We start from the raw sequence: 13,833 nt of genomic DNA, 5'->3' as shown, positions 1-13,833 counted from the left end.
GATTGTGTGGGGCGGATAAATGCCTTCCACGATATCGAGCTCCACTTCTGGAGATGTTTTCGATCAAGTTTTAACAGCAGCAGCAAAGAAAAGCTCAAATATGCAAAAATTCAGAGGCCATTTTTTTTTTTTTTTTTTTTTTTTTTTTTAGCTTATGCCAGACAAAAATATATGTAGAACACACCATTGAAATGTATTTACAGCACTGTACATTAAGATAGCCGTTTCATTTGATTGTTAGTCAAAAGTGTTATGCCTTCTGATAGGGCCTGACTAGCTGTCTATTAAATTAAGTCTAATAATGGCACAAGAGCACTGATCACAACTTTCAAATTCAAGAGATCACTTCACAGAATGGGACTTGGCTAACTACAACAATAATTAGTCACTACTAAAGTAGCAATTACCATCTGCATTTCCTTTTGATCTGTTCGAACCGCATCCTTCAGGAGTTTGTATAAATAAATGAGTGAGTGCATCAATTAACTTTGTGGAATTCTCAATAAATATGCTTATAAATTAATAATTTAAGGAGGAAATGACAAAAAAGCAAGTGTTCATGCCAGTGGTTGAATGAGTCACAGCCTATAGTTACCTACAAAATGGCCATTGGCTTTAGCATGTGGACAGCCTGTTTCTCCTTCTGAAGTGGGTGTATCTTTCCTTCATTCAGTTGACGATATCCCTCACAGGTAAATTTCTCGTTTTGGGGTGTGGGCAGAAGGGGAGGTGGGTGGGAACTCAGAGGCCACGCTCAGGGGCATCTCCTCTAAGGGGCAGTCCTGACTGGCGTCGTGACCGCTGTTGGAGTAGGCACTGCGGGAGGGCGGAAGGCGCGAGCGGTGCTCCTCGCCGCCCAGCCTGGCGCTCCCGTTGGCCAGGCGTCCAAGGCTCCCTCTCTCCTGGTAAGGCACGAAGGTGGAGAGTTTCGGGGGGTTCCTGGTCTTGCGTACGGGGGAGGGATGCCCGGGCATCCAGCAGGCGTCCGAGTGGCCCAATTCGCTGCACTCGGTTGTACAGTTTCCAGTCATTGCCACATCAGGGAGGGAGCGGATATCTGTGGGCAGCAGACAGAGAGCAGACAGCACCATCAGAGAGAGCTTCACGCTCAACATCAACATTCATAAAAAAAGACTAAAAAAAGTTGTAAAAAGGCTTTTTGTGAACAGAAACGGTGTCATCCAAAACACGCCATGAAACCCACCACCCCTCCCTCCTTGATGTCTTTGCAGCTGTTGCTAAGCAGTCGGCAGCAGTTGCTATGTAGCTGTTGCTATGCACTGTGTAATGAGCATTACTGTGTGTGTAGTTCACAAGCTGATGTGATACATTCAGGGGATGGCGTGCTCTGTCTATGTCGTTTAGAAGTATCCAACAGCAGTTTGTCTGGTGTGTGTGTGTGTAGTAAATCACTGTGTTGTTAACATGGTCAATACAGTCAATGCATTGACCTCTATAATATGCAATGTGTATGCTGTAAATGATGCTTAAAGCATTAAAAAAAGACAGCAAGGAATTAATAAAATTCTACAGACACACATGCTGTAGACAAACAGTGTTTGGTTAAAAGGGTGATGGCTGGATCCCTTTGGGGTAAATCATTGCTGAATGAGTTATTGATTGACAGTGCTGAAATGAGTTCCCTGCCCTTGATTATCATCCATTTTTTATTCAACTGTCCCTAATTAAATAAATGGGTCCACGACCCAGTGACCTCATTTAAATGTACAAGCTGTGAAAGCTCCCAAAATGAGTTTGCTTCAATGATCACGCAAGAGAATGTACACGGTTTTTCTGAAAGCAAAAGTGCATTGAAGAACCCATGTACTTGTTTACCAGAACTGTGCAGCTGGCAGCTAATAGACTTGTTAAGCAGCCCACCTGTTGACAAGCTAAACACACAGCCCAGATTTAATGGAAATACCACTCACAATTTATCTTGGTTATCCCTTCAGACTCAGACTGGAAGAGACAAATCAATGTCTGTGAAGAGAGGAGCAGACAACTAAGATCTGTGAGTCTGAGATGTCACCCTCGTGTAAACTTTTGATTGCCGTGATGAATGCATTACTGTACAGCTCCGATGCTGTCCGCGCCGTGAAAGAACACGTCCATCACGGATGCCTTGTTCTGTGGCTACTGGACGGTGTGCTAAAGAGACTAAATGTATTCGTAAGGGGAGAGAGGTGGGCTCGGCGCTGCACACACACACACACAACGAGCAGAAAGATGTTGCTGCATGCGAATGATGCAACCACTAGAGATGACGTATCAGAGGCAGAAGTGAGAGTTCACAACCAGTGGAGCAAATGCCGACTTGACAGTAAGCCTATGAGACATGCCATCATCAGTATTGTACTCATGACCAGTGGCTGTAGATAATTATCCCACAAAATGTCAGACCTCTAAGGCCAAAAAAAAAAAAAAAAAAAGAAAGTGCACCTCACCAAGACTTCAATCAATCAAAAGCCTGAGTCAGACAGTTTGTGCGATTGCGAGACATTATTTACGATTTTAAACCGCTTAATAAAAAGTAGTTGAAGATGTTTGTTAAAAAAAATTTCATTTTCCTTATTTATGTCGAGGATATTCATTTCTCATGGCTAATCCATATAAAATTGTGCCATTGTTTATTAAAGAATGCATAGCTCAATCTATTGTTGTCGTTAATCTCATTGTTCCAATAATCCGAAATTGCTAGATGTTTAGGGTTAATACATTTACTTTACAGTTGAGCAACGTTCTGCCTTAATCTTGCTTAATTATATCATTATGCTTAAGTGGCAAATTCTTCTCTCTGTTTACAAGGCCAATGTCAATGAATCTTTTCAAATGAATGAACGACACTTTTATGCCCGATTAACAAAGAAGAAGAAACTGAATTTCGGAGCTCCGGGAAAAAGACAAGGCAAGAGTGTGCCCGTGTGCGGCCGCCTCATGCATGATGATTGGAGTTTCATTTTCTCAGCTCCGCTAAGAGCGCTGTCTGTATGCATCACTGCAACGAAGTGGACTCTTGATACAAAAGATGTTCATGGGAAGAGAGTTGGGGAGAGGGTTGAGGAGTACGCTTCTAAGCACAAGCACAGTCGTGGAGGCATCTACTCCAAAAGGATTTCACACTTGATTAAAACCTCTCCACAGCTTCCAGGAGGTTTATGCCACACCAAGCGCCCCAGTGAAAAAGCTCCACGACTGAAAATCTGTGTGCTGGGCGGGAAAAAAAAGGTACATTTACACATGTTTTCTAAAACACTTCCCATGCCACTGTTGGGCATTTTTCTTTCTTTATGAAAAAGACATTGCCAGTGCATGTGTGTATGTTAAAGGGCCTATGCACACAGTACATGTGCAAATATCTCACAGTTAGCCAGCAATGTCCCATATTTAATGTGCAATTTCTCTTTTTAAACTCATTAAGTCTGACAAAAAAACGGGATAAAAGACATAACGGTTAACACTGGTTGCCACATCCTCACGGACTGTCAGGTTGGTAATTGACTTTAGGTCCACTGTGTTTTTAGAAAATATAATTTGGACTTAATGTAATGAAATGCCAGCTGAAAGCAAGCATGTAATGCAAAATGATGCTGTGCGCCACTGACAGGAATTAAAGCATATCCTGAACCATGCTCATCATCATCAGGGGCCAGAAAACCAGCAGTGACAGCTAAATACACCGACTAGCTTGCCAAAGTGTGCCATTTTCTTCCGACAGTGCCAAAGCGCGTATCGCACGTCATCAACAGGGAACATAGATGCTCTAATGTCAGGTATTTTATTAGCCCATTCCCTTGTCTGTTAGTGTTTCATCAAAATGTTATATGGTTTTATTTATAAACTAGCTCTGACATATTGTCTGTTCCGAATAGACAAGTTAACAAATGAGAGGTCTATATTCAACTGCAACCTGTCGGGATGGAGTAATCGTTTCTGCATGCTGTCATTAGCGTTCTACAGTGCATGTAATTTCAAGTCACACAAGTCAATTCACAAAAGCATGTAATAATGATGCATTGGTTTGTCCCGTGGCATGTGATGGACTGTATCATTTGTGAAAGCGCATGTTTTTACAGTTGCCCGCACTAGAAATCAATACTGTTGAATTATACTTTTCTGTCTGCCTTTGCTGTGACTATTAGCCATCTGTAGCTGTAGTGCCCACTTACAGTGTGGCAGAATACCGTCTGCTGTGCACATCAAAACACACTCCCACACTGAGCTGAAACGACCATTGTTTGAATATTTGGTTGGACATGAGGAAGCAAGATGAGTCAACACTGGGGTGAAAGGAGCAGCCAAAGGCACGGTGGGAAAATTGGTATTTTCTCACCCACTCAAGCTTGCTTTCTCCTGTACTGTACCTATACCTGAAATAAATCTGCTCACAGTCTGGAACAAACCCTTTAGAGATTATAGTCTTGTATGTCACGGATGGAGAGCCAAGGTGGACAATGGAGGACAGATGGGGAAACCACAGCACTATTATGCCAGTGGCTGGAACAGGCTGACTGGATTTTGGAGAGCTTGTGATTTGGTTTTTGAAGAGTGGTGACTCAAAGACGTTTATGACACTGTGCACAGCAGAATTCCTTTCCTCTAGACTTGGATATAGATTGCACCTGTAGCTTTTTCTTCTTTAATAAAGGATCAGCTCCATCTGCTTGCTTAAAGCAATATCATGAAAAGAAAGGAAGGTGGGGAAAGAAAGAAAACAGTAATTTTTTAACGTTCTACCACCTTCAGTACCACATCAACGACTCAGTGCACCTTAGCAGAGCTTCTAAAAGCACCTCCACCGCGGTAGCAAAAACATGCACTCCACAGTGCAGTTACAGAGTGGGGGCACACACAGAGCTTAACCCCCCCCCGGCTGACAGATACATGCGAGGGGTGGGTTTGCATGCTGCTTGCATCAGGGTGCCAGTGGGAGGTGTTGAGTGTCTGAGGCAGGCTTCCTCATCGTCTGATCCCCTGCCCACGGGCATGGGGGAAGCTGCCTCTTCCTGAGATTTCACACTGCTCCTCTCTGTTTGATTGCAAATGCTGCCTCTCCCCACCGGCTGCTTTTTTCCAGCATGTGCGCCACTACGCTATGATCGATGGCGAACAAATATATGAGAGACCCGCAGCTCATAGAGGGATAACATGGGAAAAAACAGCTACTATCGTTCGGCAGTGCGCAAGTGTTATTAATGGTATATTTTCCAGAGCCCTGCAAACAGTTTATGTGGTAAATGACTAAAATGTGCCAAGAAACAAAAGGGGAAAGAGGAAATATCCCACATCTGAGCAGACATTAGCGTCTGGAGCTGACTATCAGTGTAATAACTGGGTGTGAATGCATTCTGTCGCTGTCATACTCAAGAAAAACAACAAGAAACCGGGGTTTTGTGTTGCATTCCTTTAGCTATGACATGTCAAGTCTTGTTATTCAAGTGTTCAGAACAGTTTCTCACAGTAAGCAGAAGCTACCAAAGAAAAGTATTTTTTTGTTTCCTCCAGAGGGGAGCATTTTTTAACAGAGAGAAACTTGCTACAAGCACGCAAACATAGTGTTGACGTGCACATTTTCCTTGCTCATTGTAATGGAATGCAAGAGAACAATGGTAGAGCTTGTAACCTCAGACTTGCTCTTTCACATCTCACGAGCAAAATTAGAAACGCGAGGGCTCGTAGGATTTGTCACCTTGCCTATACAGAAAGTTGCATATGAGATGAGGCTGCTCTTAACCATTTCGTTACAATACTGCAGTGTTTTTTTGTAGATGATTGGTACACATGTACTTCTGCAGCATGCTTTATGTACAATTGTTCACACGCTTAGACAGCTTTGTCTGAAAAGTTTATTCTCAACTATTAGAAAAACAGGTGAATGTTTCGCTTTAGACCACCATGGAGATCATTCTGTCTCTGTTTTATCTATTAGCATAAATGTTTAAATGTTTTGGTTTATTGGGTTATTCAGTTCTTGAGTCCACAAAAGGTTATGCCGGGACAATAATTGGTATTGTAAGTTTAAGGCCCCTTTACAGATTTGCTCAGGTCTGAATCCCGGCAATTTCCTCGGCAGGTCGAGCCTCCAGCTGACAAAGGCTGATGAGTGGACATGTCGGCCGGAGGCATGTCAGGAGGAGCTGCTGTAGATGGTTCAGTGGGTGATGGTACACCTCCTGTCAGTTCGCCCACCGTCCACCATTTTTGTCTTACAGTTCCTTTATTTGAAGACTGCCTTTTGTATCACAGCATTTGACAAAGGCTTAGCACCTGCTGACAGATCACGCTATGCACCAGCTCCTCCAATTGAGAAGTTGATATGCGGTGTGATATGTCAACCAACACTAAGGCTTTGTCAAACTGTGACATGCACAAGGCATCTCCAGATAAAATAGATTCAAAACATTGGTTGGAGGACAGGGAGGAAAATGCTCCACATGATGATGTAGTTGCTTTTGTAAGTAATATAATCGTTTCTCTGTCGGGTCACAGAGGTGTTGGTTGTGAAATGTTTGTGTGGAGAAACAGGCTTCATGCCTCTGCCCACAACAATATGTTTGGCTTGCTGGCCAATTACTGGCTGGAAATTGCATTCTGAACCTTGACAACACAATATTGATCTGCGGCAGCTGCCAATGCAAAAGAAACAACTGCAAATTATTCATCACGAACATAAGAGATTCTTTGTTATGATTATCATATAAGTCCAGTTCCCAGTTTCAAGAGTATTCTTCATTTGAATTAGTTGAGTTGAAACGGTACCACTTTCTGTGATGGAAGTGTCTCTAAAGCATTATGAACATACTCATAATGCATTATAATCTGCTAATATATATAGTTATGAGTACTTACATATTCATAATGATTTTTTACAATAATCATCGCACATCACAAAGCATTATAAATACCTATAAGGTCAAATATCACAATTATTCATAACTGTTGGAGACTTTTGCAAGGATCACAGTGTATTATAATACCCATAATTGTACTACACTATAATGCATCATAATATGATTATTAGTAACTCTTAGTGGTCATTGTTTGCTTTAAGTAAAGTGAATACAATGCATTATAACAGAGATTATAATGTCTTTCAGCTAAAGGAATTATACTACAATAATAATAATAATAATAATACACTCTTGGATAAAAAAGTCATTTTAAAATGCTTTAAAGTATGTTATGATTATTGTTAATGTGTATATGTGATAATTTATACAATCATACAGTGATATAAGCTGATTATAATGCATTATAAATCATACCAGTTTTGTTTTAGCAGTCAGTAAATGGAACCGCAAGGTAAATAAAAATAAATAAATAGAAAGTTGGTTTCCAGAAGATCCACCCATCCATTGCATTAAAATATTACACAATCTACAGCACAGTATGTGTTCAACATAGACATACTGTTACTCAAGTTAGCGACGCCTTGAGAAGAAGCGATGCGTACATCGTTTCGCTTGAATCTTTTATTTCGAGCAGTCAGCCTGGATGATAAACAGCAGTACTCTATATGCTGTATTCAATCTCATATTCATGCAGAGAGGGCTTCAGGGAGAGCGGAATGTGCACGTTGAGTTTGAAAGACATTAGTTAGACATCATTGCCTAAATTTAGAAATGTGCATTCTGTTCTTTAGGCCAATGTAAGTATTTTATTGCTGCTCATTTAAATCTTCATTGCGGGCAGCTCCATAGTCGATGTAGGGTGTAATACTAAACACAGGGATGCTGATTAGGATTAAAATACAGACCCGTTACTTTATACACGTGTAAAATAAAAAGGAGGGATATACTGCACAGACACTTTAGCTGTCATAGGTTTATCGGGAAACATATTTTGTAAAGGGTTAACAAATGATATAATGTTATCATATGTGCTCACCTGCTTGCATAATTACATTTAGGCCCACTCTGCTCCCTCTTCTCTTTCTCTCACTCCTGAAATAGGAAGCCACACACTTCCCATTCACTTTTCTGTGCAATTTAATTAGAAAAGCTCAAAGAAATGTAGACTAAATCCCTGTGGCATGGGGTTGTGACTGGACGCTCAATAGGGTGATGTTCTTTCTTTTCTTTTTTCGTGCCACAAAGTGTAACTCCATTACAAATTCTGCACAGGTCAAGGAAGCTTAACCAAACTCGGTCAGGAAAGGTTAAGAATACATTTCCATCCGAATGTCTTGATTGACTCTTCTCCGCTCCGTTCGGCGAGTGGAAGCAGAAGTCTGGTTTCTGGAGCAGATAAGCTAATAAACGTGCAAGACTTTATTTGGCTTGATAATTGGCGACAGCGCCGAGGTGGGAAGTAAAGACGGGGCTGAGAAAAAAAGAAAGAATACCAAAAATACTTTTTTTTGGTGAAGTTTATGACGGATTTAATGAAAACTATTGTCATGATAATTAAACAGACCGTTTTATTGCCCGACCCTTCTCTGATTACTGTGTGACATTTACTTGAAGAGTCACTTGTCTATTCCTGTCTCACACCCAAACGTTCTTTCTTCTCTGTGTCTGAATGTCTCTTTCTTGGTCCCTGCCTTTGAAGCTTTCTTCCTGCTTTAGGCTTTCACATTTGCACTCTCTGGCCCTTCCTACCACGGTGGCAGCGCTCCATGGCCTCATACCAGCAGGTAGGTGATATTTCATTTTGCAACAGGCTAAAAAAGGAAACACTCAGTCTTACTGTTTAAATATCCGTTGCATTTAAGCTTTTTATTTTCTTAAACTGAATTTTCCTAGAAACACTTACTGTAATGGGCTTTTCTACTCAGGTCGCAATATGTTGCTTTTGTGCTTTTATCTTTATTTGCCACCCACATACTAACCTGTCTCTAAGAGCGTCGATTTAACCTGCTACAAATCTGCTTTCTTGATTTTAGTAGAAAATGCTTTTTTTTAAATTTTCTATTAAGACTAGGAGAGAGGTGAGAAATGTCCCAATATGTTGACTGGATTTTACAGCTTCTATGTTCAAATCAAACCAAATAATGTGGCTACAACTCATCTGCAATTTTCTTTTCATCAATACTAAAATCAAAGTCTTCCTTAAATGTGATCTACAGCCCTAATTATCAAAGAGGGAATTGTTTTCCTCGCAGGACACGTGGAGTTAATTCCTATGCACCACTTTGATGCTCCCTATCTTTCACTCATTGATCTTATTGACATGTAAAACGGATGTCTTCCATGATCCATTTGTTGTTGTTTTTCCTTCCCCTTTCGATCAAGATGTTATCACTTTGCTTATTCTGCCTTTGATTTCCAGAGTCAGTCGGCATGTGAGACAAAGGTGGTTAACTAGGGAGCACAAACGTATGCTGATGATATAAAATAGAAATTAAATGAAGAATGCACTGAAAGCGTTGTTTTACTCTGTAGTGTCCATCTCAACATATTTCCATATCTTGTGTGCTATATAGCTTTGCCCATGGCCATGGTTGTTCCAGGACAACTTATCATCCGATCATAAATCATATCCTCAAACCAGAAACCAAGTGGTCAGCCTCAGGTTGCAGTGTAGTCTGGGATGCAATCTGGGCAAAATGCATATATCAGCCCACATGATATACGGAGATAACTTCATTATTTAAATCTATGTTTATTATTATCACAGTCACAGGGGGCACATCATTTTAATGCCAAGTATGGACAAACACCAACATAATCTCACAAAATCGGATCTTTAGAAATCATGTAAGCAGTCCATGCAGCGGCTAAATAACTACCCTGGAGAGGCAGAGCTTTATTTGACCATTTACTGTAGCTAGAGAGTCGCTGCATGACTGACAATTATCTGGGAAAGTCAAAATACTAAAGAAGTCGGATGGAAAGCCCCGCGCCCGCAATTCTCTGAACAATACAGCCATGTGTTTGGAGCAGGACAATTTTGAATTTCATAACATGATGAAATATGAAAATTGCCTTTTGTGTAGCAGAGTGGCAAAAGGAAAAGAACAGCAGCAATTTCCCAATGCTGCTCCACCCGTCTCTACCCTCCGCCAGGCGGTAGCTTTTTCTAACAAGGCTTTGATTAAGGCAAGGGAAAAAATAAAAAAAAATCCCACTGAATCAAGAACATTGATTGAATATAATTATTAAAGGAAACTACAAATTTCTGTCTTTAAATATGGACTTAAAGAGAAACCCAAAACACCGAAGGCAGCGGGGGGTCATCATATCGACTTTTAAGGCCAGCGTGATTCCACCCCCCCCGTTGTTCCTTACTGATCCATTGCGTTCAGATGCATGTGTTTGATTGACTTTCGCAAGCTTCGACATGGCGAAGACGGGTCAATGTTCATGTCCTTTGATGTTGTTGAACCCCTCCGACGAAAATAACAATCTTACGCAATAACCCAGTTGACCTAATATTTGCTCGGTGTGAGAGTAAATGTGAGGGAAGAGGCGGCGAACATTTGTGCCCATCGGGGAGGCCCAAAGTATTTTGGTTAATTGAAGGAAGACCACACCTGCACTTGCCCTGTCTTGTGAAGGGACATTAAAACCAGCAATATAAATGTTTCATCACATTAAAATAACATAAACAGACAGAACATCCACTACATTATGGTCTGAGAGAATGAAATTTTAATGAACCGATGGGTAAATTGGGTCAAGTAAACGGCGCAGCAGCCCAGGTCTGTCTGTGACCCTTGGTGTGCATAGCTGAAATGCAGAGACTTCTCAGCAAGATTTTTTTTTTTTTATGTTTGGCATATCCGCCATGCCTTTGTGTCATGTGAATGTGGCTTGTGGCGAACTAAATTGGGGCTATCAAGTGCAAGTGGAGCCGAAGCAATAACAACAATAAAGTGGGAAAGCAGGAAGAGAAGGACAAAAAAGAGACACGCAGCAAATGCCCAACAAGAGTAAACATTGCCGTCGCTTTTTTTTTATTAAAGTGGCTGCACTCGCCATCTGTTTTTTCAGTGCCTGTGGTGGCTGCATGTTTGATGGGTACCTCATCTCCAGGCTAGATACTGTTTCAAAGTAGACAGCTCATCAAGATGAGTGACAAGTGTTGGGACCTTGCAACATGGCCATCTGAGAGGGAGATAGCCGCAGGGAAAGTGAACAAAATCGTATAATTGCTTAAAAATAAAATGGACCTTTGGTGGTATCCAAGGAATTGTACTAAGATCATCATGTCTCTGTTTTAGCTCTGTAGTCTAGAACCAGCAAAAATCGTTCATATTCCAAAATGAACGCTTTACAATGCTCTTTAATTAGAGCAGAGATCCAGCAGAAATGATGGAAACAATCTACATCCTTGTGCTAAATTCTGTCACAATTACTCTCCTTTTGTCTTGAGAATAGGGATAGGGATAGCATGTGCCAGAAAGGGATTTTTAAAGTGACTTTTTGAAAGCCAAATGTATGTTTGCATCTGTAAATGTTATGTTTAATGTCACATTAAATGCAAAACCCTTTTACTCGCTTGGCCATGAGGTTAAGCAAGACAAATTCAAGTAATTTCTCTTTAGCTTAAGGCATGTAGAATATTGACTGCATGATATACCATGTTAACACAAAACTGCAAATTAGGAATTGATCCTAACACCTGGAGGATATTTCAATTTGAAGAAGAAAAAAAAGCTCAGCTAGTTTCCATTTAGTGTACAGATGACTCCTTCGGTTTCACTGGATGTAGTCCTCATCGGGTTTGTAAGGTCCTTGAACCGCAGTGAATTCTGACGTATCCTCAACTGACTGTGAGAAAGCCTGAAAGCGAAAGCGACTCCATTCCTCTGTAACTCACTGGAAATAAGGAAACGCATGTCAGACCCATACAGTACAATTCCAGTCCCTCAAGTGCCATCCATCATTGAAGGGCAGAACACTAGTTAGAGGGAGGTTCAGCGGCTCTCGGTCGCCATCACACTATGATGGAGAGGTGACCCCTGGGGGCCTTTCTCTGATGCCGGCTTGAGCTGCCCGACCAACTGAGGTTGAAGTGGATCTGGCCCCTAGCCAGCATCCCCTCCCCGATGCACAGCGCTCTACCTGCTCTACGAATCACATCTGGGGTGAGACTGGGTAAGACCCACAGAGAGCACAGAGCTCTACCGCCACTTTCTATTTCTGCCTCCATAATTATCCTTAAAGTTTCAACTCAGGGTCCCATGGACCTGCCAGTGGACACTAAAAGAGAGTGTCTCTTATAGCCACGAGCTACACCGGGCTAATTAAGAATTTTTTCTCCATGTGTCTTTGTAAACTTGTACTTTCAAGCCCGCATTTACGTGCACACACACACATTACCACCCCCAAACCTGCTGCTTCAGCATGCTGCTGCCCAGACTCACTGGCGTAGCAAGAGCAGGCAGCGTGCTATCCAATTTTTTGCCTAAGTACAGAGAGCCATCCACTTTTGTTAGAGTAATACATGAGCACATCTAAAGCTTAGGGATACTGGCTTAGGCATACTGGCTCACACATTCATTTCACAAGCTTAGTGCTAAAACCGGACATTTTCAGTGGCAGCATGGTGTTAAAAGCACTATTTATGGAACCTAATGTGTGCTTATATGCGTGGACTTTTCTTTCTGCGCATAATTCAGAGCACTCATCTGTGTTTTTTCATTTTTTTTCATCCATGTTATATAGGCTACATGTGGATAAGAGCTGAGTAGCTTGTGCATATCTCAATTAAAAGTGAAGAGGACTGGGAATCTGTCTTGAGAAACATGTTCCAGAAACCTTCTACTAAATCACTTATGATCATTGCTTTATTCTTCTTTATTATTCAAACAACATTTAGATACATGTTTTTATTATAAAACATCCATTTTTCCATTTTTTTGTATTCTCTCCTCTATTTCCTTAAAGAGATAAAAAAAACAAAAAACTACTTACGACACATTAGAACTGTGAAAAGAACAGCTTAAATAACTTTCAGGTTATGACAACCTGCTACAAAATATTTCAGTCAGCTGGACAAAATGATGAAACTACAGAGAAATCACTTTTATGTTTTAAAAGAAGGTAGTCTGAAATTGAATGCAAGCGGTAGATTTATTGGAATAATGGGACTTGGATTTCACATGTGGCTGCAATCTCTGCCAGAGAATAATGTGTCAGTTCACTCTGAAAGATATTAAGCCAATTACATACTTTGCTACAGTTAATGGTCAGAGCTGTGATACCATGTCCTTTCTCTCACATGGTGCCTGTTCAAAGGTCTGGCCTGTCTGCAGTCATTTGACAAACACTGTAATGTGTGTGGCCAAAGTTTGGGGGACGAATGTGTTGGTCTCATTGTGAGTGACCACACGAGCGGAAGCACATTTTTTAGATTCAAATTGGGCGAAGGGGAATCTAGACACATTCAAAGCTGTGACGCGTTGACACATCATCAGTTCCATTTTGGATTCAGCTGCATTCTCCCACAAAGTCATTTGTTAAAGGGCTGCATTTAACCATTGTCCACGGTGTTATGGAGTTTAATTCTGCTCCAGTTATGCTCTTCCAGTGACCTATTTGCTCTGAAATGAAATTACAAACAATTGTAGGAGGGGGGTTAACAAATAGCGGCGGCTGATGTGAGCAGAGCATAATGCATGTGCTAGAATGAGCTCGGCTTTATAAGCGTATTACTCATGACAACTTGCCTTAGGGGACCACTTGTAAGGACTTTTTTTTTTTCAAAAGAAGCTTCCACAAAACTGCCAGTCCCATGACCTGTCCCTGCTCGGGTGGTGGCAGGTCCAGCAGTGGCTGGCATAGGCCACTGGGCTGGTACAGGCTGAAATGGTCTGCTTCATTTCATAGCACAACAGGCAGGGACTCTGACAAGATACAACGACATGCGTCGGAGGAAACTCACCGC

At 41.4% G+C, this 13,833-nt stretch overlaps 1 protein-coding gene across 1 annotated transcript in view; it reads right to left on the bottom strand.

Moving 5' to 3' along the window:
- Positions 1-686: 686 nt before the first annotated feature.
- pcdh1a (protocadherin 1a) overlaps positions 687-13,833 on the bottom strand; it is a 73,109-nt gene continuing 59,962 nt past the window's right edge. The window contains exon 4 of the mRNA XM_054626492.1: positions 687-1,057. Within this exon, the coding sequence (XP_054482467.1) occupies positions 687-1,057 (371 nt within the window). The remainder of the gene's footprint in view (positions 1,058-13,833) is intronic.

This window comes from Anoplopoma fimbria, chromosome 24 (genome assembly GCF_027596085.1).
Source record: "Anoplopoma fimbria isolate UVic2021 breed Golden Eagle Sablefish chromosome 24, Afim_UVic_2022, whole genome shotgun sequence".
In the NCBI taxonomy this organism is placed as follows: Eukaryota; Metazoa; Chordata; class Actinopteri; order Perciformes; family Anoplopomatidae; genus Anoplopoma; species Anoplopoma fimbria.
The sequence above is the reverse complement of the archived record's forward strand: the minus strand, read 5'-3'. Positions and strand labels throughout refer to the sequence as shown.